Below are 25,764 nucleotides of genomic sequence, written 5' to 3'. Positions count from 1 at the left end.
TGCGCACTCGTTGCCTGGATACGCCCTTCGGCGCCTCGCTGTTGGTGAGGCGTGGGGAAGAATGTGCGTCTGATGGAGGGGAAATCAGCCTTTCTATTGGTCAACACCAGGAGACCCCGCCCTTGAGGCATTTTTAACCAATGGAAGTGCAGCATTCTTAATTTAAACTCTCTATAAAAATCGGTTTGGTCAACGCTTAGAGTGGCGCCAGAGTGTTGAACGGCGCTTTGGGGATTAGACGACGCTTCCTCTGCGTGGTCACCTGGACTGCAGCTCGCCATGACCGTCCCCTCCTTGGAGGAGTTGGACTCCTTCAAGTACAGTGACCTGCAGAACTTGGCCAAGAGTCTGGGCCTCCGAGCTAACCTGAGGGTACGGGGCCGGTGGCGCAGGCGGGTGGCGGGTCGGGTAGGATGAGCGAGCGGCCTCTACGAGACGCGGTGGGAAGGGACCGAACGGGAACCCCCGAGGACTGAGGCGGCTGTCCCGGCCTTGGGACGGTAGATTGGGCTCACCCGAGAGCCCCACTAACTCTGCAGAACTGAAAGGGAGCTATAGTTTTCACCTTTTATTAAGGCTTACTTTTCTGGGGGCTCACAAATGCCCCGGCTCCAAAAGGGTTTGTTTAATTTTGTTTTATTGGCGGTACTCTATAAAACTTACCAGGGTGTTAATTAGGAAACACAGGCGCACAAAGCTAAAAGGATGCTGTGTCTAATGCCGATTAATTGTTAGGCAGTCGCGGAAATAATTGCCTTGGCTTCTGGAAACTCCAAACGGCCAACATTTCTATAAATTGTAATAGAGTCCAAAATATTTTGCTACTTTATTGGGGGTCTTGGAAGAAAGGATGACTTTTAGGGGGCCCCTCCCCCCGTGAATGAGCTTTTATAACTAAGCCCTGATCTAGTATGATTGTTCCTCTATTGATCGCTGTTGTGGTTGTGTTCTTTTCGAAACTGGTTAAGTCTTTTACTCCGAGACTGCAAAACGTTTGGAGGAAAATGGGGGGATTTTGGAGGGGAAGGGGTTCTATATGTTCTAGTGGAGTTTTCCCAGTAATACTAATGTACACGCTGGAGATTTGTTCTGCAGGCTGTAGTATTTACTGAATGAATGCCTAAATCAGTCCTCACGAATGTTTTTAATTGGTTTAAACAAAACAATCCGTGCCCAGTCACCAGTTGGGGCTGAATGATAAGGGACTATCTTTGGAAATATTTCTGAGCTATAGTATTTAATGGCTCTTCAGTATTTCATAAACAAAGTCTTAATTCTTTAGTTTAAATCCCCTAAGTTTTTTGTAGGCTGGCTGGAATCTTTTATCCAAGGCAGCATCCAAACTGTACTGGTCCCTGAACAGTTGGCATCTTTGCCCATCTTTCTGCCTTTGCTAATTTTTGATCCTTTGGCCTCACATCCCTTTCTCTCCCTCTTCTTTGTCTGCATGAATAAGTTCCAATTATTATATATTGGAATTATATATTATATAATACATAATACATATTGTAAAATACATAATATATTATATATTATAACTCTTAGTAGTCCAACTGAAAGGTCATCTCTGCCTTGGCACTTCGTTCCCTCCTCTTCATTTCCTTGACCAGAAGTCTGCCACCCCAGTAATCCCAGGAATACTCTGCGCCTTTAAGGAGGTATAATTTCAAGTAATCTCTGAGCGTTTGCAGGCTTCCCCCTTGCCCTCTGGTTATTTGTGTAGGTATGTTCTCTTCTCTACTAAAAGTTAAATTCCTTGAACAGGGATCTCATTCATCCACCTTGGAAGTCCTTACAGCCTTAAGTGCAATACATTTTGTTTGGGAACGTACTGAATAATTTATTCGGAACTACTATTTACAAGCACTTGCTGGCAGTGCTAGAATAATGTACCAGAGGGTCGTTCCTTTGTCAAGAGTTAATGGTGGAGGTTTCCTACATGAGTTCAGAGTTCTGGCCAACCTTAAGGCTCAGCCATTTGGATCTCTGAAGAGCTACTGCAAGTTAGATCTTTTTCTGAAAATCCCACCTATCATGGTCTCTTGAGGGACCTGATCTGGGGTAGCCATTTAATCACGTGTTTTTATAGAAATGGAGTAGTACAATATTTCTTGTCACTGCAGACCCCATTGCCTGCCTAGCATACGATATCTGGCTCAGAGTAGGTGTCAATAAATATTTGTTGAGAGGTACTATTTCCTAGACAAATTTAACTATACAAGGCTTTATTATAACCAACTATAAAAAGACACTTTTGAGGCGATTGGAGGAAATTAAACCTGGACTAGGTATTAAATTATATTAAGGTATTATTTTATTTTTAATACCTTTATTGTGGTATAATTCCTGTACAGTAAACTACACATTTCAGGTGTACAATTTGATGAATTTTGATAGATGTATACAAGAGTATTATTCATTTTATTGTGTGTGATTGTGGTTATGCTTTTTTTTAAAGTCCTTTCCTCTTAGTAATACATACCTAGAAAAAAATGTTTAATAAAAAAGAAGAAAGAAAGAAAATACATACCAAATAGTTGCAGGTAAACTGTTATGATACCTGGGATTTACTATAAAATACTCCAGGAAAAATAAAGGGGAGGGCTAGATGAAGAACAGCACGATGTTGGTAACCTGTTGAAACTAGTTGATACATGGGGGTTCACTGCACTATTCTCTGTTTCTGTATCCATTTAAAATCTTCCAAAATTAAAATGTTTTAAATTATCTACAGTTGGTACAGCTTAGGAGCTTGTTAAATCAATTGCTTTTTTAAAATTCCAAGTACATGCCTCTTATCAAGATTTGATTATTTTCTAAACTTAACAGAATGAGATTTAAATAAATTTCACCAGTATGATAACATTCAAAATAAATTTAGAAGAGAAGATATTCTTTCTTTTGAGAGACTACTCTTAATGGTAAGGCAAAATGAAGGCATCAGTTACTAAGATTTATTACATGGCCACTGGTCCTTTTCTCTTCTCATTCTTGCAGCCTTAGGCTATAAAGACTGGTGCTACTTCCACTTTCTTGCAGCTGTCCTCCCTCACCTGGCAAAACTCCACGTCTGATTAAACCCAGCCGTGTGCTTAATCCTTGCCTGTACCTAACCAGCTGACCCTGGCTGGAGAAAATCACCTAACTTCCTTAGTTTACATTTGGGACCATAAATTTATGATTTATTTGATTGTCCGACACATCCTTGTAGTCATTAATTTTCCCATTATTGAGGACAATTATTTCATATCTTCTCACCGCAAATTGGCTCCCTTCCATCACTTGATGTCTTTTCCTCAAAGGTCATGGAAAATAGATGGAATCATCTGAGAATTACCTCATCTTTTCATCACCAAACCCTCCAGCCAGCCTGCGCCTGTCCCTGTATACTCTGCCTTCCACCTGTTATATGTTATGAGAAAAGGCTATGCCTGAGGGCAGCCTTGCCATTTGTGCCTAAGATCCCCTTCACCGCTCTGGGGCTGCAATCCTGTCATTATTCCTTCCTGCCGCATCAGTCTCTCCTGCTCTGCTGGCTCATTTCCACAACGCTCACAATTGAGTCTTTTTTTTTCTTTCTTTTTTAACATTTTTTATTGATTTATAATCATTTTACAATGTTGTGTCAATTTTTTTTCTTTCTTTTTAACATTTTTTATCACAATTGAGTCTTGATGGTACCTATCTTTAAAAAGAAAAACAAAACCCCTCTCCTGACCCTATGTCCTTCATCTCCTACCCAATTTCTCTGTTCTTTTCTACTGAAATTGATCTTACGAGACCTGCATCTTACAAAGCTCGTGGTCCATCTCTCCTCACCTGCCTATCAGCAGCATTTGGCATAATTGAACACTCCCTTCTGCTCAAACCACTTTCTTTCCTGGACTTCTTTGACATTTAATTTTCTCCTGAACCCCTATGTTCACATTGATTTTGCTTCCTGGGAAAATTTGGAAGCCATCCGTATGGCCTCCGCCCTGTTCTAGCTCAGGCCACAGTCATCTTTGGTTTCCTACAATAGCGTCCTACTCATTTCCCTGTCTTCCACCTACTCTCATCAGACCATTGTGCACATTGTCATTCTGAGTAATACACAATTGGTCACCTTACTGCCCTCCTGCAAACTCTTCAGACTGCCTTTGCCCTGAGGGTAACATTCATACTCCCAAGTCTTACCAAGCCTGGCAGCTTCAGGCCCACTTCTCAGCATTCTCTCTCACCATCGCCTCCAACAGCTCCCTGCTTCAGCCCACACTGAACTTTAGTTCTCCAAACTCCACTCATTCTTGCCTCCTTGTGCTGTTTCTTTACCCTTTTCCCTATATCCACTCTCCTTTTTGTCCTTCAGCCCTCAGCAGCTAGAGACCTCACGTCTTTATCTTAGATCTGGTGTGTCCAGGTACCTGCTGAAGTCTACTCGAGCAGTCCAGGCTCTGGTGGCCCAGCCTGCCTGTGTCCTCGCACAATACCTGAGCATCCTCACTTTGGCACGGATCCTACTGCGTTGTAATTGCCACTTTCCTGTCTGTGAAATCTGTGCCGACAGGGACCAATTCTATCTTGATCATCCTAGTCCCCGAGCCTGCCCAGAGGACATCTGATGAGTGTGAGAACAGGAGAAAATGTTCAATGTACGTTTCTTGCTTATTTGATTTTGGTTCTACTGATAGTCTTTAACTTTTCTGCAGGCAGACAAGTTGTTAAGAGCCTTGAAAGCCCACCTTAAAAATGAAGTAAGAAAAGAAAATAAGAATCAGGTAAGTAACATTTTCATCACCTATTAAATAGCAAAACAATCATTTAGTTAATGAATGATAAACACACTTAGTGATGATGTAAGACATGTTTATTACCAAAGAGATTGTTATTGCTAATCGTAAATCCTTTTATAATAATTATTATAAAGGACAAAACTGCCTTTTGGCAAGTACTCTGTTGAATAAGGTGTTCTCATACAAATGCAAAGGTTAATTACTAGTTGTCAAATGTATGCCAGATGGCATAAGTAGGGAAAGAACTGGATCTGAAGTCAGAAAAACACAGTTAAGGAGCAGTTCCATCTTGTCTGTGTATGTGACCTCGGAAAACTCAAACTCCTTGATTCTTAGTTTTCTGCTCTTTAAAATGGAAATAATGTCTGCTCTCCTGAATTGAGTGAGAATCAAACGAAGTAGGGACTGTGAAGGTGACTTGTGGTAAACTATAAACCACTGCTGATGGCTGCTTCAGACCCGCATCAGAGATGTTTGACAAGGCATGACACCTGAATGGATCGATGAGTGCTTCACTAGGGCCAGACTCTTGCCTTGAATACAGGAAAATGTTCAAAGGCCTTAATGAACTGGGCCTTGGAGAGCATAACTGGGAACAAAGGTAAATATAAACATGTACTGAAAATCTAAATTCTTCTCTTTGTAGTCTGTGCAGCTCTCTGTCTTCCAGGTTATTAACTCTTAAAAATGTTCAATATTCAAAATTCTTTTTGATTCCAAAAAAGTTTTTTAAATGGTTAAGGATATATGCTTGTGGTGCCATCTGAAATCAAGATTTTACTTTGGGAGGTAATTGATTGACTAAATTAAAACTGGTCTGTCATGTTTCAAATTCAACATCCCCAAGGCCATTCCATTTTGAAAAAATTTCACAAGAGCAGAATTGTAGTCAAAATTCTGCCAGATATAGAATTCCTAAGTGGTAAATCTATCAGTAGTGAGCTTAAAGACCTGACATAGACAAAGTTTATTTATCTAAAGCTACAGAAAAGAGTCAGCACAGTCCAAACACATGGCAAAAAGATCACTAATGTTACCAAGGACAGGCAGATGGGGAAGCTTCCGGACCTCCTGTCATTGCCTGGGGAGTGCACAGGTGTGGATCCCATGTAAGTGGGTGTGACGCTGGACCTTCTGGGTGCCTTATTCTCCCTCTGTAGGTCAGCCTTAACTACATGAGTTGGAGCAGCTCTGTATGTAGGTTAGTCTGGCTGTGTGCTGAGGACTCCTGTTGGAACCAGGTGTGCCTCTTCAGCCTTGGGTTTATACAGGTCTGTTACAGGTACATCATGGTGTGTTCAGGAGTGAACACATCCTCCCTTGTCATTGTTAGCCTCCCAGACTAACATACCATGGTTCAGATGTGTGGGGTTAAAACAAGATGTCTCTGGGAGTCACGCTAACAGGCTTCTAAACCAGTTACAGGATTTGTTCTGTACTGTGTTAATGGCTGTGAGAGGGGAATAAGTACTTTAAAAGTGTCTCTGTATTCCAGCAGGATGTGTAACCTGAGGGTACCACTTCTATAGTGAAGACAGTTTGTCCTTTTTCTTTTTTCTTTCTTCTTGATGTCTATCCAGAGAGTTGGGAACTGGGATCCAGATCACATCTTTCTGCTGTCATGTAAATATCCCTGCTTCTTTGAACCCATGCTGACCAGTTCTCGTTTCTCATCTCTTGACGTCCCGGTTGCTTTCCGATGTTCACTGTCTTGTTGTCTTCCTCATCATCTCATATCCTGACCTTTTAATTTTTTTGTTTTTTTTTGTTTTTTTTTGCTTTTTTAGAGGGTAATTAGGTTTACTTATTTATTCATTATTATTTTTTAATGGAAGTACCATTATCATATGATGATTTCTCTGTAAACAGCTGAGTTGATGTTCTGGAACCTGTGCTACACTGTTTTGATAATGGAGCTCTGTACTTTCAGTTTATGATAGTCCAAGTGCTATTCTTACCTTACTCCCTTATGTTAACCTTGAACAAATCACTTTGGGCTTTCTAAGCCTCAAATTTCCCTGACTGAATTGCAGGTGAGATTGGTACCTGTCTCATAGGCTTTGAGGAGTAAATGAGATAATCCATATGAATACTTAGCTCAGTGTTGATATTGATGTAATATTAGCTGTAATTGTTATTAAGAATAGCATACTTCCTACCACATAATGGATATTCAATAAATTAATGCACTTTACTAATTTGCTTATTTACTCACACAAAAGATACCTTTGAATGCTTTCCTAGTCTAGTTTCTTAGCTTGGATTGTTAAATGTGATTTTTTTTTTTGAATACTCTGTAATTCTTGTCTTTGTCTATAAATTAATGCTAGGGAGTTTTAAAATTATCTTTTGCACATGTAATATACCTTTTTTATTCAGTTTAAATTCTGATTCTTTCTGAGCATTTTAGCTCTATACACAGGACACGGCAGATGAATGTCTCTCTTTCTCAGGATGAAATTCCACTTTCTGCATCCTCTTGTGACAAGACTGAGATACAGATCGGCAGCCAGGAACAAGCTGAGAGGGAGGTGACAGGCCACGTCACCAAAATGAGGAGAAGGCGCAGGACGGCCCTCAGGAGCCCTGGCTCCCAGGTGAATGGGAGTGTGCAAACTGAAAATAAGCCACCACCCGTGCCAAAATTGGAGTATAACTAGGGAACTTTCTCTTAATTCCCTTGTGCTATCAGGCGGCTGTGAACACTGCTATAAGCTCCATGAAAGCACAGACCCAGGTCTGGCCTCATCGTAACACCCAAGTGCTGGTGCTCAGGAAGCACTTATTAAGTATTAAGCACAAATTAAGTTCTTGTTGAATAAATTTGAATGTTTATTAATTGAAGTTTGGTCAGTTTACAGTGTATCAGTTTCTGGTGTACAGCACAATGCTTCAGTCATACATGAACATACATATATTCATTTTCATATTCTTTTTCACCATAAGTTACTATACATATCAATTATAATTCCCTGAGCTATACAGCATGACCTTGTTTATCTATTCAATGCTTATCAGTTAGTATCTGCAAATCTAACTCCCAGTTTATCCCCGCCCACTCCCCTCCCGAATATGATTTTTTTTTTCCTCTTTCCTAACTTGCCCCAGGCCTGGTGATCATGCTTTGCTTAGTCTTTCCACAGTGTGGTCTTGTGATTCCAGGAGCTTCCCTTACTTGCTTTGAGAGGATTCTGATTTTATTATCTTTTATCTCAACTGTAACTTTTTCAAGGTGGTCCTAAGTTTTATTTTCTAGCTTTGTACAGTCCCTTAGTCATTAGCCTGTCTGGGTCTCTCAGTGTTAGTTTCTTTCCCTTAGGAGAGCTGACTTGCCATTTATGCCTTCCAGTGGTACCTAGTAGCTCCTCTTCCCAAATGCATGTTCTCATGACATTTGTTGAGGCAGAAAACCAAATCTGCCACTCAGAAATCTTAGTCTCCTGGGTGGGGAGGTTATAGCTCAGTGGTAAGCACATGCTTAGTATGCACAAGGTCCTGGATTCAATCCCCAGTGCCTCCATTAAAAAAATAATAATAAATAAATAAGCCTAATTACCTACCCCCGCCATCTCCAAAAAAACCTTAATCTACTTTTCTTCTTTTAATTCCTTTTCCCCCTTTGGTACCTATCTTTGGAAGGCAGTGAATACTTCCTTTTTCTTTCTTTTTTTAATGTCTGACTATAAGCAATTTTTTAATGATATATTTTTTATATTGAGGTATCATTGACACACAACATCATATTAGTTTCAGGCATACAATGTAATGATTGGGTATTTGTATATGTTATAAAATGATTACCACACTAGTCAAGTTAACATCCATCACCTCACATAGTTACATTTTTTTTCTTGTGATGAGAACTTTTAAGGTATGCTCTTAGCAATTTTCAAAAATGATTACTTAATATTTATCATTTAAATCATTTATTTCCTTTTAAAACTGGTTGCAGGATCATTCAGAGATGAAAATATGTGACCTTACTGAATTCCAGAATCAAGAAAAGCAGGAAAACCAGGCTCTCAGCACTGCTGTAGAAGTTCCTTCTCCACCAGATGAGAGTAAAAGAGATGAAAATGCAGTGTCCTCAGGAAAAAGTGAAATAAATGGTATGCCAAGTAACTTTAAAAAAAAATCCAAGATGACTAGGGCATCCACACACATAAGTTTCCTAAGACTGCTGTAACCAAGTGCCATGGCCTGGGCAGCTTAAAACAACAGAAATTTATTCTCTCTCAGTTCTGGAAGCTGGAGTCTGAAATTAGGGTGTCAGTAGGGCCATCCTTTTCCAAGACTGGGCAGAATCCTTCCTGGCCTCTTTCTACCTTTGGTGGTGGCTCTGGACCCTTGGTTTGCAACCGCATCACCCTAAATCTCTGCCTCTTTGTCACATGTCATCCTCCCTGTGTCTCTTTCTTTACATGTCTTCTTAAAAGGACGCCCATTACATTGGATTAGGTCCACCCTAATGACGTCATCTTTGCGTTACATCTACAAAGATGCTTTCCAAAGAAGGTCAGATCACGGATAACTAGCAGTTGAGACTTCAGCATATCTCTTCATTATGTAGAACTTCTGAGGGTTCTGCTATTAAAGTGGAAGTTAGAACCAAATACAGTAGGGCATCAGGTCATCTTTAATAACTGTGTAGAAACCCATATAAGAGAGGTAGCTAAAAAATTTAAGGAAGTTGACCTCGACCTGATGGTGAGGAAAGCCCACATTTTACCAGTTAGCTCCTCCTGGCCTATGCCAGAGACAGGTTTAAAGACGTGTTAACCTATTCAAGTAGGACAGTTAAAAGGGATCTGCAAAGTCTACCTTCCCAGTGGTGTGGCCATTTTTATTATGATAAATGTATATTTTACTTAGTCTCTAACCTCCTAAAAACCTCTTCCCTAAACTTTGTCAACTAAAAGTTTGTTTCAATAAAGCCAGAAAACTTTAGTTCCCCTATACCTAACGGGACTTGCTGCTTTCTGATTTCAGTCCTCAGGAAGCCTGCAAGTTACAGCAGTGTCTCAGTGTTAGTTTTACCCCAGCAAATCTGTCTGGGCACCTGAGGCTTGCCTGAGGGGACTGAGGATGGAAGATGACCCACTTCAGGTCCACCAAGCACTTAAATGCAGAATTTTTAATGTGAGCCTTCCCGTTGTCCCCAGAATTTTGAATGTCTTACTAAACCTAGAAAGTTAGAGGAGGTAGAGTCTCCAAGTTCTGGAGTTTTTAATAAGCACCCCAGGTAATTTTGATGCATATGCCTCATAAGCCCATTTTAAAATCATGGGGTGAGGGGGATGTAAAGGAAAGTGAGAGATTTGGAAGTAGGGGTGGAATTACAAATGTCCACTGCTCCACAATCATTTTGTCAAGAAGACATACCCAATTTTGATGGCATGGGGGAAAGTTGGGTGGATCCATGAAGTCACATTCATCCAGTGAAGCACAGGCTTTTTGGATGACAAAAACCTGATCATGCAGTTTCTGGTCAGAAGGATTTTTTTTTTTAATTGAAGCATAATTGATTTACAGTATTGTGCAGAGGAATTTTTTAAACTCTTTGACATAATGTCAGACTTAAAGTTGTAAGAATAGTACCAAGAGTTCCTATGTATCTTTCACCTATATTTCCCGAATGTTAATATTTTACTACATTTGCTTTCTCCTCCTATTTATACTTATATATGCATATACATGCATATATACATCTATACACACATATGTGTGTTGTATATAGCTTTTTCCTTAATTGTTTGAGAGTAAGTTGCAGATATGTACCCCTTTACCTCTAAATATTTCTCTGTGTGTTTCTTAAAATACAAGGACTTTCTCTCACAAATGTACAGAATACAGAAATTTCATTGCTAGGGCTTCATATCCACATTATAACTAACCTCTAAGAAACTACCACTTATCAAGTGTCAGTATAGTACCAACGAAGAATATCCACAGTTACCTGAAAAGGCTATTAAAGTCTTCTTCCCTTTATCCTCATAGCTCTAGGTGGCAAAATTTGTTTTCATGTATACTTCAACCAGAACAACTTATCACAACATACTGTATGCAGAAGCAGATAGGAGAATCCAGCTACCTTTTACTGTCAGATGTTAAAGAAACTGTAAAAACAAAAACAAAAAACCCCACTCTACTCACTAGTTTTGATTTAGAAATTTAGACTTTTTTAATAAATTATTTATGTTAATGTGTAATGGGTATATTATTTTCAGTGAATCAAATATTTTTAAATGTCTTCGTTTTAATATCCGATACACATGAACAAAAATTCTTTGGAGTCCTGTATAATTTTTGAAAGTATTAAAGGGATCCTGAAACTAGAAATTTTGAGACCGCTAACTAACCTGTAGACAGACCTTATTTGGATTTCATCAGTCATCCTAGAAATGTCCCTTAAAGCAAAGGCAAGTCTTGGCTCATCCTTTGCATTTCATTGTCACATCTCTTTAAGCTACTTAAAGCTGGAACAGTTCCTCAGCCTTCCCTTGTCTTCCAGGACATTGATCTTTTTTTCATACTCACCAGTTTTTCAGGTCCTCTGACTTGGTTTGTCTCATGTTGCTGAGAGATTCAGATTATGCAATATTGGCAGGAATCCCGCAAAGTGGGGCTGTGTCCTCAGTCAACACCCCAGAGGGAGGGCTCAGATGTTGGTTTGTTCTATGACAGGTCATGTTAACTTCCATCACCTGGTTATCGTGATGTCTGCTAGATTGTTCCTTCGTAATACAGTTACTATATTTCCATTTGTAATAAGTATCTCATGGGAAGTGGCTCTGACTCTGTAGATGTCCTGTTTCCCATGAACTTCCAGGGCCAAGGGCCAAGCAAAAGCAGCCCCTTCTGCTCTATCAAATAATTCTTTTGCTTTGTTTTATGGATGCATTGGGAAACCTTAAGGATGAGTGACTGTATAAGTAGCATTTCCTGAAAACCCACTTGCGTTATTTTCTTAGTAGGTTGCCTCCAACTGAAAAAGATAGCAGTATGTGGAAAATAGGTGGGGGAGAATAGCAAACCTTATATGCATCATGGTTTCGACTGGATTTAAAGGATAAAGACAAAACAAGTATTGAAGCAGAGGGCCTGCGAAAATGTGCCAAAACATTAATGGTGCTTCTTAGGCTGGTGGGATTGTGTGATTTTTATCGCTGTAGTTAAAACAACTAGATGTGTTCATAGCAAAAGTTCTGGGAAAGTGTTTTTACGTTTCTGGTATATCTGTAAAATTTCTATACAGGGAGCATAAAATTTTCTACTTGAAGCATATGAGCTTAAACTGTGGTGATGCTATAATGAATTCTGTGTGTTCCCTATGTGCTATTTCTCCCATTCCCTTGGCAGAGGCCTGTCACATGAAGATGCTCCATGTTAACTTACATTTCTTAATGGAATAATTTTTTTTGAAATCTTTCATTAGTTCTGTATCTTTGGATTCAGGTCATGAAGATTCAAAGGTACCTTCAGAAAGAAAGAAGTCTCTTTATACAGATGGGTTTTCCAAATCTGGAAAAAATAAAAGAACTACCAGCACTACTCCAAGTAAGTTTTGCACACCAGGAAATATAAAATAATGGTTGGCCAGCCTCAGGCTGACGCTGGGGAGGCAGTGCATGCAACAGCCAAAAGCTCAGACACTGGAACTGGGGCTGTGTCCTCGTTCCCTCACGTCCTGCCTGTGAGACCTTGGGCAGCTTACTTACCCTTAGTAACCCCACTCCCTCAGTTTAAAGTAAGAATAATTAAACTATCTTTTTCATCAGGCTAATAGATGGATTGAGACTGTTTTCTAGTTCTGATTACCTAACAGAGCAACCAGTATATAGCAAGTATTCAATAAATACCTGGGAATCAATGTGTATAAAGTACTTGGCACCATGTCCACTTTGTAATAACTTTTTTTTTTTTTTTTAGTAATAAATCTAAGGGGCTCCAATTCTGGACATGTAATTCTTGTTCTCTATTGCTTGGCACACAGAATGTTGACTGGGTATTGTATATTTATAGTACTTAAAGTGCTGCTTGGAATATATTAGAAATTCTATTATTTAATTATACTTACTAAGAATATAATTAATTAGAATAGCACAGAGGGGTCAGCAAACTACGACTCACCTTGGCCTGTCTTATAGCTCTTGAGCTAAGAATGGTTTCTGTAGTTTTAAACAGTTGTATAAAAGAAAGAAAAATGTAAGACAGAGACCATATCATATGTGGCCACCAAGCCTAAAATATTTACTGTCTGCCCCTTTGCCAGTCCTTGGCATAGAGCATTCTCAGCATTATAAAATGTCAAATTTATGATTAAGTAAAGACCATTAATTAATTGGTGAGGTGAGAGGAGAAACCTATTAATCTTTTCTTATTCTCTGGACTAAATCAAGATGTCATTTAGCAGTGAAATGGACAGTGGAGAGATGGCAAATTTTGGGTAGTTTATAAGATGAATATGCTTTGCCCCTAAGTTTCCAAAAGCTAAATGTTTTGAAATTAAAATTTTAGCAAAAATGATGCTGATGAATGTCAGGGATGCTGAAATGAGAATGAGTGTTAACTAAAAACCATAGGAGGGTGAATAAATAGATTTTGTCTTGTTATTAATTTTCATATTTGGGGACTATTTTAGACTTTAGGAAGCTTCATGAGGCTCGTTTTAAGGAAATGGAGTCCATCGATCAATATATTGAGAGAAAAAAGAAACATTTTGAAGAACACAATTCATTTAATGAACTGAAGGTACGCTGATAAAATTATGTTCTTAATGACACCAAACTATTTGATTTTAATGGTGATACTGTGCATACACCAGGTTAATACAACCATCTTTGTATTTCTCTACCAGGGGAATGGATTTGTTTGAGTTTAATGTATCTTTATTTTAAATTTATTTTTGAGAATTTTCAAAACTCTCCAAATAAAACGGTGACTCCTCACTAGAAAAAAAATTCAAAAAAAAATTTAAAAATAAAGTGAAACATTAAAAACTTTTTAAATATTTTATTTATTTATTATTGTCTTACTTATTTTTTATTTTGGGGGGTAGGTAACTAGGTTTATTGATTTTTAGAGGAGGTACTGGGGATTGAACCCAGGACCTCATGCATGCTAAGCACACATTCTACCACTTGAGCTATACCCTCCCCCCAAATATAAAAAATTTTTTTTAAAAAATTAAAGAAAAAGTCAACGGCTAAAAAAAGAAAGAATTCTAAATTGGCAATAAGTTGTTCCGGTTTCCACATTCAGACATTTTACCTATCACTTTTGTTGGGAAAGGGCTGATTTATGGCTGAAGCCATCTTCTTTCCCTGTCTCTGACCTAAATGAAAAAGGTGTGACTAGCAGTAGCTCACTTGAAGGCTTCCTGTCATAACTGAGTTCCCTGTGGGTTCTTCAGTCCAGGTCCTTCTGGACTCAAGGCCCTTTTGAGTAAGAAAAGGTGATGTCAGCCCCGGAGTTGAGTTAGCAGAGCAGTGGGCTGATAACATCTTAGGAAGCTGATGTTACTGTCTTACATGGTATCTGGTGTCAAAGGGGTACACACAGGTGGCTGGGAAACATTTCTGAATCAAATAATACATAACAACCTGCCTGTTTCTAAAAAGAATTTGAGGCAGTTTGTGGAATTACATGCAACACAAAACCATATAAAGTTCATTTAAAAGTGGGAGAAAATGAGCACTGTTAGCAAGTACAATGTCTATTATATCAGTTACTCAGTTGAGTTTTGAGTTTTCTGATACCATTGCCAACGGGGAAATGCACTAGGTGATAAGCTCTAAATAATTTTTTTTCTTTTTTTTAAATAATTTTTTAAAAATATAATTCTTAGTAAGAAGCTTAATCTTGGATAATAGATGTTCATTTGAACAGTATTGTTAAAACCACTATTATCACAGCTGAAGACACTGTTTATCAACGTTCTAGCAAACAGTGACATACCTACCCAAGTCATGGCATTAAACATCTCGACATTCCTTCATACTGATCTAACAACACGGGTTGGACAATCCAGAGAAGGGATAGTCAGTGCATCCATAAGAAGGCTTTTAAATATTAGCAAGGGCTAGGTAGCGCAACATTCATAGTTGAATACTGGGACAAGAGGCACATGCCGCAGGGCAGGGTCGGGGGAAAGGGGATGGGCTGCGCTGATGCTTTACATAAAGTAGACACAGGAGGGTCACTCATCTTCCTTATCATGAAACTGAGTCTGCTTAGGTACTATACAGAAAGTCAAGCTTTCTATACTATATAATATGGATGAGTTAATTTTCCAGGTAAAAGTTATGAGCAGAACAACTGCCTTGATCATAAACTTGAGTGTAGCCTTGGATATGTGGAATAAATCATGGGCTTATCTTGTTTTTTAGTTGATCATCCCATCTGAAGTTTACTTCTGAAACCCCACCCGGCCCCGACTGTTTAAGGAATTAGCCAATCAGAGAGGTTATTTGATATGATCTATTTGAAAACTGGAGAGTAAAAAACAATTGCAGTGACTTCACCGTAGCTGATACAAAGTCTTTCTTGACAGTTGACCTATTTGGGGATTGGTCATTTGGATAATGATGGGCAATAAGAAATGATCAGAAGTCCTAGAGAGAATCACCCTGGCCATGACCAATCTCTCCTTTCATTATTAGTGATGGGAAACCTGTTTGAGTTCTTTGCCAAACAGCCCTCTATAATGATCAGACAGCTTGTGCCCTGAGATGCCTTTTTATTTTGCTAACAGTGGGAATGATCAAATTTTTTTATCTTTGATAATACATGGAAAAAAATTCCAATTGAATTGGCATTTCTTTGATCATTACAGGTTACATGTTTGTTATAAATCTTTATATAACTGGTGGTTTTTCTGTGAATTTGCTTTTTCTTGATTTTTACCAATTTATGACTATTTATCTATATTAATGATGTAATATATGTTCCAAGTACTTCCCCAGTGTATCTTTTAACTATATTCATGATGTCTTTTACCTTGTATGTTTTATCCAGCTATCCAACTTTTCCTTTTAAAACTGAGTTTTGTCTTGCCCTGCCTGTCCCAAGATCATAAAAATATGCTAATATTTATTTTTACTGCTTTTATTTTTTTCTGTGTTTAATTCTTACCCCAAGTTTTTATTTTTATGTATGGTACGACTGAGCTCTTTGCTTTACTAGAGCAGGATTTCTTTTGCTAAAAGAAATGGAGGAATTGATGCATTGCTAACAAAATTAATTGGTGCTACTTGAGTCAGAGGCATAATATTGTACATGAAAAGTCAGAATTCTTGGTACTTGGGACAAGTAAAATCATTTAAACAAAGATGTAGAGTTGATGGTCGTGGCACCAAGTGACTGCAAAGAGACAGTGTGGAAAGTGGGAATTTTAGGGGAAAGATAGAAGAAAGCATAAAAGGTATGACTAAATACAACAATATACTTAATACATCCAACCTGAGTTCTCAGCTACAGTAAAGGTAAGTATTTACTCAATATCTTGGTTTTAAATTTGTCTCACATCATGAGAATCTCTTTGGCTTGTGTGCTGAAACAAGAAGTTAATATAATTCTCTAGTTTCTTATATTATTTCATAGGATATAATCAGAATTTTTGTCTTTTGGCTTTATGTTGTCAATTTCAATAGTCCTACCTCTGTCAGTTAATGAAGACAGATTTCTTCTGCTTGCAACAGAGCTTAAAATAATGATAGTAAAACATTCAATCCCTCTTGCATATCATGCTCTCAAAGGAAGCATATTTCCAAGAGAACCAATTTATCCTCCCTCCCTGGCCACAGGGGACAGTTTAGCCACCTGCTTTCTCTAGTTAGAAAATACCTGGGCCCATAGCAGTTGGGAAAGGCTTTCTCTAACACATTAGTCAGCACAACTGGAGGTTACTCTTAAATCAGTCACCATAGCAACACAGGTGCAGGGAACTGCCCCGCCTGCCAGGCACATAGGATGGGGTGAGGTAGTGGAGAGGAAAGGATGGCAGGGTTAAAAGTGGGGATGAAACAAGGGGACAGATGTGTGCTCTTCTGCACTCTGCCTTGGAGACTGTACTAAGAGACCAAGCTTTAATGTGGTGCGTTTCCCTTTCTTCAGAAGCAGCCCGTCACTAAGGGAGTGGTGGCAATTCCACTTCCTCTCCCAGGAAAACCCCCTGTGGCCTGTACCCCCGCCAGCCAGCGGCACTCTCAAGGCCGGCCTCATTCGGGTCGGAGCACCCTGTGTGGGAAGGGCTCGGCCAAGCGCTCCGCTCTCTCAGCAACTAAAATGAATGTCAGGTAACAGAGCTCCAAAATGGAGTTGGGGATGAGCTCTCAAAGCTTTACTATTTCTAATACAGTTCAGGTGGACTACATCAAATATGGTTTAATGTTGAAAAAGAAGGAGAAGGGGGATTGGAGCAGAGAGAAAGATCAGCAAATAGTTTTTATAAGTTTTAATCTTTTTTTATTTTAAATTTGTATTTGGTTTTCTTGTTTTATCCAGCTTCCCCAAGCTCACATTTGATTCATAAGTAAAGACAGAAAATAAGATATATATGGGTAATTTATTAGTTTAGTGTATGTCTGCAAAGATGTATAAAGAGAAATTTTTCCACTAACTTAAAGTTGAAGCTAAATTCCTACCAAGAAAAATCTGTCAGTGCAGTGAACTAAAGAACTGACTCATCCTGAAGTGTGAACGCTGTAACCCGCTGGGCACTACATTGTAACCCCTCATGCCCTATTGGTCCCTGTTTTCTTTGCTTGTGCCCTTCCTGACATCAGGGTAGCCCTCAACTGTGACTGTCTCCACAGATGAAGATCTGCAGGCTCCTTTCTTTTAACACAAAAATTCGATTCTCCACTTTGTAAGGGCATTTGCAGGATCTAACAGAACTAGTGCATGGTAACACCTCCTCAGCAGATACAGTTTATCTAACAAAGTTTTTAAAGCTGAAAAATACCCTTGAGTTTGGAATTCTGTTTATTGAGTTAGCTTGGAATAGGAGGTACCTGTACTTGGCAGTTCTGACTGTATTTTTTACTATTTAAGAACATCATGGTCAGGGACTAGCCCTTGCTTCACCGTGGTGTACAGAGCAGCCTGGGCTTTGTAGCACCTCTCCTAATACATCTAATTTTCTTAACTCTGTTTTAGAGTCTTTGGCAATAATTATCGGTGTTGATTCAGGGTCACCATCAAAACTTTAGTTGTAAGTGCAGAAATTGCCTTCTGTTAACCCACCACCAACAACCCTATGTATATTTTTATCTGTCATTACTGGATTTTCACTGAATCTCAGACACCATCAGCCAAAGACTCAGAATTATTTTATGAACCAGTAAGAAAAATCACTGCCAACTAACTATGATGTGTTAGCAACTGTTAAACACATCTCAGTTTCAGAGATGTTAAAATGTAGAAAAACTGTGCATCAGAGAATCAATGAGAAGCATTTATGGCAATTTGCTCTGAGTAGAGAATGGGCTTATGTACCACTTAAATGAATGACATTCTTCTGGAAATGTTCCCATCACCCTTTTGGCCTAGCAGTCTCTCAGTCCCTGACTTGCCCTCACCAGGAGGAGGAGAAAGAAGGGATCTTTTCAAATACTTCCTAAACTATAACTTGAGGCCTACAGACCTCTTCGAGCTCTGCCTTGTACTATCATTGGCCAAAGAAGAGAGAGCAGAGAATACAAAACCGTATTTTACAAGTAACAGAAATTGAAAATGATTTGCTCTAGCATTATTTTAAGAACATGTCTATTCTGTAAGAGATTCATTTGTGTGACAAGTATTTATTGAGGCTTGGTGATGGGTAGGTGACTTTGTTTTAGAAGCTTGACACAAGTAACTCCTGATACAAGTACTCATGTCTTATAGTCCCCTGTCCTTACAGGTTTTCAGCCGCTACCAAAGATAATGAGCATAAGCGTTCACTGACCAAGACTCCAGCCAGAAAGTCTCCACATGTGATCACATCTGGGAGTACCCCAAAAGGCCAGACTGGGCTTGGGACACACAAGTTAAAGAGCACAAGGGGTGATTCTGCTGCTGGTAAAAATTTTTTAAAAACTTGTGGTTTATCTTTAAGCCATGCCACTTTCTGAAATGATTAAGTCTGTCTGTTTCCTTAAAGCCTCTCCATACTATAGAATCAAAAGCAAAAATTTCTCCATGGCAAATTTTTATTTTATACTAGCAAGGGACTGAAGCCAGAGACCCAAACAAAAAACTGACACCATCCTGTCCAAGAGGAGTCCTAAGACGGTGGCCCTCCCTGATGAACATTCAGCCCCTTCTCAGACTCAGGCATTAGGAGGATCACAGTATTCATCAGCCTCTGAACGGTTCTGCAAGACTCTGAAACTTACTAAGTAGTCTAACAAGACTCTGATCTCAAAGTTCCTAGAATAAATGCCACACACTGACTAGGAGTTTGTGTAAGCCAGAATAAACCGTATAGATACTCTTCCACACACTGTCTACTTAATCATCACCTACACAAACTAGGAGGTCTTCAAAAGAATACTACAAGAGCAGTATGAAGGTTCAAAACAATATCACCACCAGGCTGAGGCCTGTATTAGAACTGAGTATATCAAAATTCTCTTGAGAGTCCTACTGGATGTCAGTCAAGGCCTTGATTACACAGGAAGGACTGCCAGATTCTCTGAGACTAGAGGCATCCAGCAGGAGTTCAGCCTTGAGGAGAGTATCATTGTTGGTAATAACCAGTGTGGAGACGCTGAGGACTTTTTCATGCCTGTAACACCCAAATTAAAGATTGAACAGTGAGAATGGCAGCTAAATTTCAAGAGAGTAAAGAGGTGAGATTAGTAAATTTAAATAATTCATCCTCTGAATGACCTCTCATTCCCACTAAGCCCTAATCTTATTTATACCAGCAAGCATTCCACATTAACATACTAAATCATCCTGTAATAAGGGGAAAAGGAGGGTTGGGCAGAGAGCAGGGCTAAAGAAGAGTGACTTGCCTAAGATGTGACTGTGTCATTTTATGTGGAGCAGAGCTCACTGAGCAGCAGCCACCTACCTAATCATGAGAAAGGACTCACAAAGGCCCACAGACAAGGACATGAGGCAGAAATTCAATGTCTGCCACATGCTGAGCTTTCTCCTCTAACTCAGGGGTGTGCCCAGTGGAATAGGCGAGCTTTCTTCCCCAGTTACCAAATATGAATTTGATGTAAATGAAATCAAACTGATTTTTTTTCTTGTGATTTACTTTATTCACTTGGCATGTTTCAGAAATCATCCATATTGATAAATGAGCTAAAGTTCATCCATTTTCACTGTGTTTTTCAATTGCATGAATATATTTCAATTTATCCATTTTACTGCTCATGGGCCTGTGGGTGTTTCCAACTTTTGTTATTATATACAGTGTAGCTATGACCATCTTAGAACATCTGCTGTATATGTGCAAGAGTTTCTCTAGACTAGGAGTGGGGCTGCTGGATAGTGGGGCACACAGACACTTATGTTACTGGTTGGATTGTACCAATTTACACTCTCCTCAGCAGTGTGTGAGAGCCCCATTGTTCCCTCCCTGCCAGCACTTGATAGCAACACAGCGGGATGGCTTCAGCACAGAGGTTTTGTGCTTTTCTGTGTTGTTTCACTAGGTGGTCCTCTGTCCTGGCGGCCCATGCACATATACGGGCGAGTGCTAACATTGGACAATGGCCTGAATGCAACCTGTAAGGGGAAAGGATTATAAAATGTGCCAGATGCATGCTGCCCAACTATAGCAAAAACTGTGGCTTACCAAATTATACCATACTGGTATCTTTTTAACTATATTACAAAAATTCACATTCTTCAGTAACAGCCTCCATTAGTAATAACCAAAGCCATGAATCTTTTCATCTCTACCTGATTAAGTTCTTTGCAGGCTTTATATGTGGTTGTGTTAATGAAAATGTTACTATTAATAACAGTACCAGGGAAATAGCCTGAAAAATTACCCAGTTAATCTCCTTAGAACAGGGTTCTAAACTGCCAGCTGGTCTTAAGAAATGTTTAGACTCTTTCAGGAGCTGCTAACAGGAACAAACCTCAGGGTTAAGTTTTCTTAGTTATTCTTTTCTCCTCCTTCTTAACCCTCCATCTGTTTCAGACAGTTCATATAGATTCTATTTTTAAGACTGAGAAGTGATACATTAATTTAAAAAACTATTAACATGTCTTTTTTTCTAATTAAGCCCTTGGGTTTTGTTTTTGGTGTTTTAAGTTATTACCCCATTCAAGTTGACAGCTGAGGCAGTGCAGACTCCGATCTCCCATAGAAAACCAGTGTTTGATCTCAAAGCAAGTTTGTCTCGTCCCCTCAACTATGAGCCACACAAAGGTATGTGGAAATGTCTTCAGGTATAAGACTTAAGATTGAACAATTCTGCATCTGATGTGAAAAATTCTAGTGACTCAGTGGAAGCCATACCTGACCTAGAATTCCTGCCTCTATCCTGTATCCACATGACACATGATTTTAAAAACTATCCATTAAACAAATACTAAATAATTACTTACATTTTTGTTAACCAAAGACAACCTCTAGTCAATGTTACTAAAACTTCAGGTAAAATCAAGAAACTTGGAAGTTAGCCTGTGGGTAAATGAGTGTTTTCTTTACAGTTTTCAAAGGATCCCAGGTTGGGAACCACCGGTCCAACAACCTGGGACGTTTATTAGCCAGATGTCACACTTGAGCATGTGTTAAGGTATCTTTACATCCATTTAAAACATCAAGACTTAATGTGATCTGTCAGTGCTTCTGCAATTACTTTAAAACAAACTTCCCGTAAGAATCACATTTATGATAGTCCTCTTCCTTTGGGATAGTAAGAGGGAGAGAAGGCCATCGGAGTGGTTTTGTTTGCAGGAGAAAAAGAATCACATCTATGTAACACTGTTTATCTTTAAATTACTAATTTTAACAAAACTCATGTAATGAAAAAAGTAAGTCTTAATTAGAAGTAAGAGTCAACTAAACTGGTTAAAAAAAATTCTACTTCTCTTACCGCATTTTTTCTCCCCAAGTTTTCCCATCTGTGGCAACACACCTCCCTACTGAGTGTCAGGGCAGAAGCCTAGGCTCATCATAGCTCCTCACTCTCCCTCAGACCCCATATCCCATCCAGCAGCTAGTCCTTTCAACTCCCCCTCTGAAACAGATCTTTAATTTGACCACTTTTCACTCCTCCACTGCAACTCCCTTTGGTCTAAGTCATCGTCATCTCTTACCTGGGCTTCTAGAATAGCTTCTCTGCCCCACTGCCACCTTAAAAACAAATCAGAGCACATCATGGCCTTGCTCAGAACCTCCTAAGGTTTCCTCTCTCTCTCTCCCTTCCTCATTTCATCACTTCCTTCCCTGATGCTAAGCCAGCCACACTGGTATTTCATCTCTTCAGACACACTGAGCTCATTTCCTCCTCCAGGTCTTTGAACTTGTTTATCCCTCTGCTCCACCTGGAATACTATTCCCACTGACCTCTGCACAGCTTGCCCCCTTGTTTTAATGGGGCGTCCACTCAACCGTCACCAATGTAGAAAGGCCATTCCCCCCTACCCCCACCCCTGCGCCTCCACACTCTTCACTCCTTACCTTTTCACATTTCTTCAGAGCACACAGCACCACTGATGTTACCTTACTTGACTGTTATCTACCTTTACCACTGGAATGTACGCCCAAGAGAACAAGGATTTTTGACTGCTTGGTTCACTGCTATGTCCCTAGCACCCAGAATAGTCCTTGGCAGATACTAAGTTCTCAAAAAGTATTTGTTTTGGGAATGACTCTGACCACCGCTAACTTGTAATGATGGTAAAGAAACACCCCCTGCCCCGGTTTAGAGCTTAATCTGTGTTTGTTATTTTATGTCCTAGACAAGTCACTTTTTTCCTTTATGGAAGGGAAAATAAAAATAAGTACTTCTTCAGTGATTATTGAAAGGATCAAATGATGTGATGGTTGTGAAAGTCCTTTTTAAAAATGGGAAACACTGCAAATGATAATCACTGGTACTCAGAAACAGGTCAAACTATACAAATAAAGTAATACAGAAACATCTGGAAATTTGCTCCCAGTTCTAAATAAAGCCAACAAAATATTCCCACTTGTTTGGTTCCCAATATATTTTAATAGGTAACAGTAATAAACTGCACAGATGAAATACTACTTTAATATTAAATATAATATCTATGCAGCCTTGGGATACACTACTTGGTTGTTATATCCTTGTTTAATGCTATATAATTGGATTCAGCAATAAGGTTTTGTTTTGTTTTGTTTTGTTTTTTGTATTAAGACTTTTTCTGTGACTTTCCAAGGATTAAAAATTAGAAAACACTTATTTTTAGGGAAAAAATGTAATTTCTGTCTGTGGAATATTAAACTGAAATTAATAGCATTATACTGGCAAGTATCTTTAAAAACAAAGTATAATGTTGATAGCAAGCAGGTATAAATAGAATCTTCTTAAATCTATCTTTGTCCTAAACTAGGAAAACTGAAACCATGGGGACAATCTAAAGAAAACAGTTGTCTGAATGAGCGTGTAAACAGAGTTAGCTTCCACAAGAAAACTTATAAACAACCTCCTCGTCTCCAGATCAGGTAAGTACATAATTGTCCAGTTTATAATTCTTTAAATTTTCAAAGTATACACAAACACACACACACACACAATATAAGCAGAGTCTCTGAGGGATAGAGAGTTGCAGTAATAGTGGTGTTTAATAAGCGGGTAGAGGTAAAATCATACACAGACCTAAAGTTTGAGATGGGCCCAAGCATCTGCATTGTTTCCAAAACTCTAGAGGTGATTTAGAAGAGGAGCCGGACTCAGAGCACTGCTCTTACACGACCTAGGTGCCCAAACAACGTGCCTGGATATCCCTCCAGACACCAATCCAAGGGTGCAGGGCACCTGGCTATGCAAAGAGATGTAAATTGCCCACTCCCAGGGAAACCAGGCTTACTAAACCTCAAGGTTCCACACGGGGAAAACCCCAGGATGACCCTTCGAGGCTTCTCTCTGCACAAAAACCAATGCCAGAGCTTGTCCTAGGCTACAGCTGGTCCTGGTTTGGTCAATTCCCTGCAGGAAACCCTCCTGATACAGAGTTGGTTACCTATCATTTGACCTGCCGGCTACCATCAAGACCTCACTATTTGTTATTAAAGTCATTAACATGATTCTGAGCTTTTTTTCTACTCCTAAATCCTTCCCCCCAAAACATAGTGCTTTAAGTCAGTAGACCCTGGTTCTAGTTCCAGCACTTTCATTAGACAGTGTGATTTTGAGCTTGACCTTTGACTTCCACACGTAGAGATTTCTTATTCTTATACAAACTAAAAAACTACGGGGGTTAGATTCAATTTCCAGAGTGCCTTCTATTTCCAATTCCGTGCTTGATTTTATAATGCTGCCTTAACACAAAAAAGAAAATACCAATTTCTAGTCTTTTAACACAACAAAGACTTACGGGCATGGCTTCCATCTCACACCACTGGACAGAGCGCAGTGTCCTGTAAGTGTTTTATACCAGTGTGCTGGATGTCATTTTAAGTTTGGACAGCAGTTTAACAACAGGTGCTTTAAAGTGGTCTGTTGTGGCGCTTCACTAGAGCCTAATGTATGCCTATCCCTTTTAGGGAGGAGCAACGGAAGAAGCATGAGCAAGAACGAAAGGAGAAGAAAGCCAAGGTTTTGGGAGTTCGAAGAGGCCTCATTATGGCTGAACATTCATAATTTAACATCTTGTAAATATTCCTTTACTCTGACCCTTTTTTTGTAAATATTTTTGTACTGTCCTCTCACTTTAGTCAAAAGACCTTTTTCTGCTCTTAACTTTGTTCATATATATGTAGTGTCAGTGGCTTCTTCACATGCTATATCCCTGAAAAGACATTATTATCTTTAAAACTCACAAACTCTCTTCGAAATAGTTTTTACCTAAGCCTCTGTACAACTAACTCAGTTTTCTAAAGAGACTCACCCTATAGATTCTTGACTTAGATTTTTAATGTCAAGTTCCCTCTGCTAGCTCTAATACTAACAGAACTTCAGTCTTCTAGGCAAAAGCATTTAACTGATGGTAGCTAATTATACCTCAAGCTTCAGGAGAAATTGAACAATAAGATAACAGGTTATGAATAGGGAAAGGCCACCTCTTTATTCTCTAATCTGATAGTTTCAGTGGAACAATGGGCTACATGGGTTGGTATGACATCAATATTTTACCTATGTTAAATGTTTTGTTTCAGCTTCTATTTACCTTTGTTCAGATCACTTCATGTAACTGTCACCTGTCACTCAGTATATTCTTAAGAAAAACTCTATAGCTCATTCTAGCCTTGCTTGTTTAAAAATATACAGGGCCATATTGAAATCTGGGCATTTCTGCTTTAAGGATTGCTGTGCTCTGTCAAACTTATATCTTACTCAAGTTATGGAGAAGACTAGAGTTACTTAGCATCATATTCATGTTTGTTGCACCTGAGTGGAGCTTTATGCGTTTTGTACTGCTTAAGATTTTCATAAATAAAAATTTTTCTCATGGTGGTAGATTCATTCTTTGTAAATGCAGTTGGCTTCCGCAATTTAGTTGACCAGACAAGATGTACTCTGTGCATCCTTTCTTGACCTCCCATTCCAAGAAGAAATGACTGTATCCTTCTGTATTTTCACAGCACCTGTCAGATTCTACTTACTGTTGTTATACACATATGAGCCCACAGAACATGGCATACTCCTGGGTACTTAACTCAGATTTTACTATCAAGAGGCAGAAATCAGATCAGTCAAGAAACCTGAGTAACCATCAAATACACTGCTACTAGGAAGGTAAAATGATATAACCATTTTAAAAAACAGTTTGGCAGTTTCTTTAAAAAGATAAATGTACATCTACCATATGACCCAGCAGTTCTCCTAAGAGAAATGAAAACACGTCCACC

General features: G+C 39.1%; 1 protein-coding gene across 2 annotated transcripts; it reads left to right on the top strand.

Moving 5' to 3' along the window:
• Positions 1-3: 3 nt before the first annotated feature.
• Positions 4-25,372, top strand: NUSAP1 (nucleolar and spindle associated protein 1). 2 transcript variants are annotated; one of them, XM_015237141.3, is made up of 11 exons: positions 7-372; positions 4,689-4,757; positions 7,226-7,369; positions 8,725-8,881; positions 12,228-12,329; positions 13,414-13,523; positions 16,887-17,068; positions 18,676-18,833; positions 21,034-21,150; positions 23,307-23,418; positions 24,460-25,372. In XM_015237141.3, the coding sequence occupies exons 1-11, from the start codon at positions 280-282 to the stop codon at positions 24,554-24,556; spliced, it is 1,341 nt and encodes a 446-aa protein (XP_015092627.1). In that variant the 5' UTR covers positions 7-279; the 3' UTR covers positions 24,557-25,372. The 2 variants fall into 2 exon arrangements, with proteins under 2 accessions (XP_031528794.1, XP_015092627.1); XM_031672934.2 differs by lacking the exon at positions 7,226-7,369 and having other exon boundaries at positions 4-372.
• Positions 25,373-25,764: the final 392 nt, after the last annotated feature.

The sequence above is a fragment of the Vicugna pacos genome, chromosome 6 (assembly GCF_048564905.1).
Source record: "Vicugna pacos chromosome 6, VicPac4, whole genome shotgun sequence".
In the NCBI taxonomy this organism is placed as follows: domain Eukaryota; kingdom Metazoa; phylum Chordata; class Mammalia; order Artiodactyla; family Camelidae; genus Vicugna; species Vicugna pacos.
Note: the sequence above shows the minus strand (reverse complement) of the source record. Positions and strands in the feature narration are given on the sequence as shown.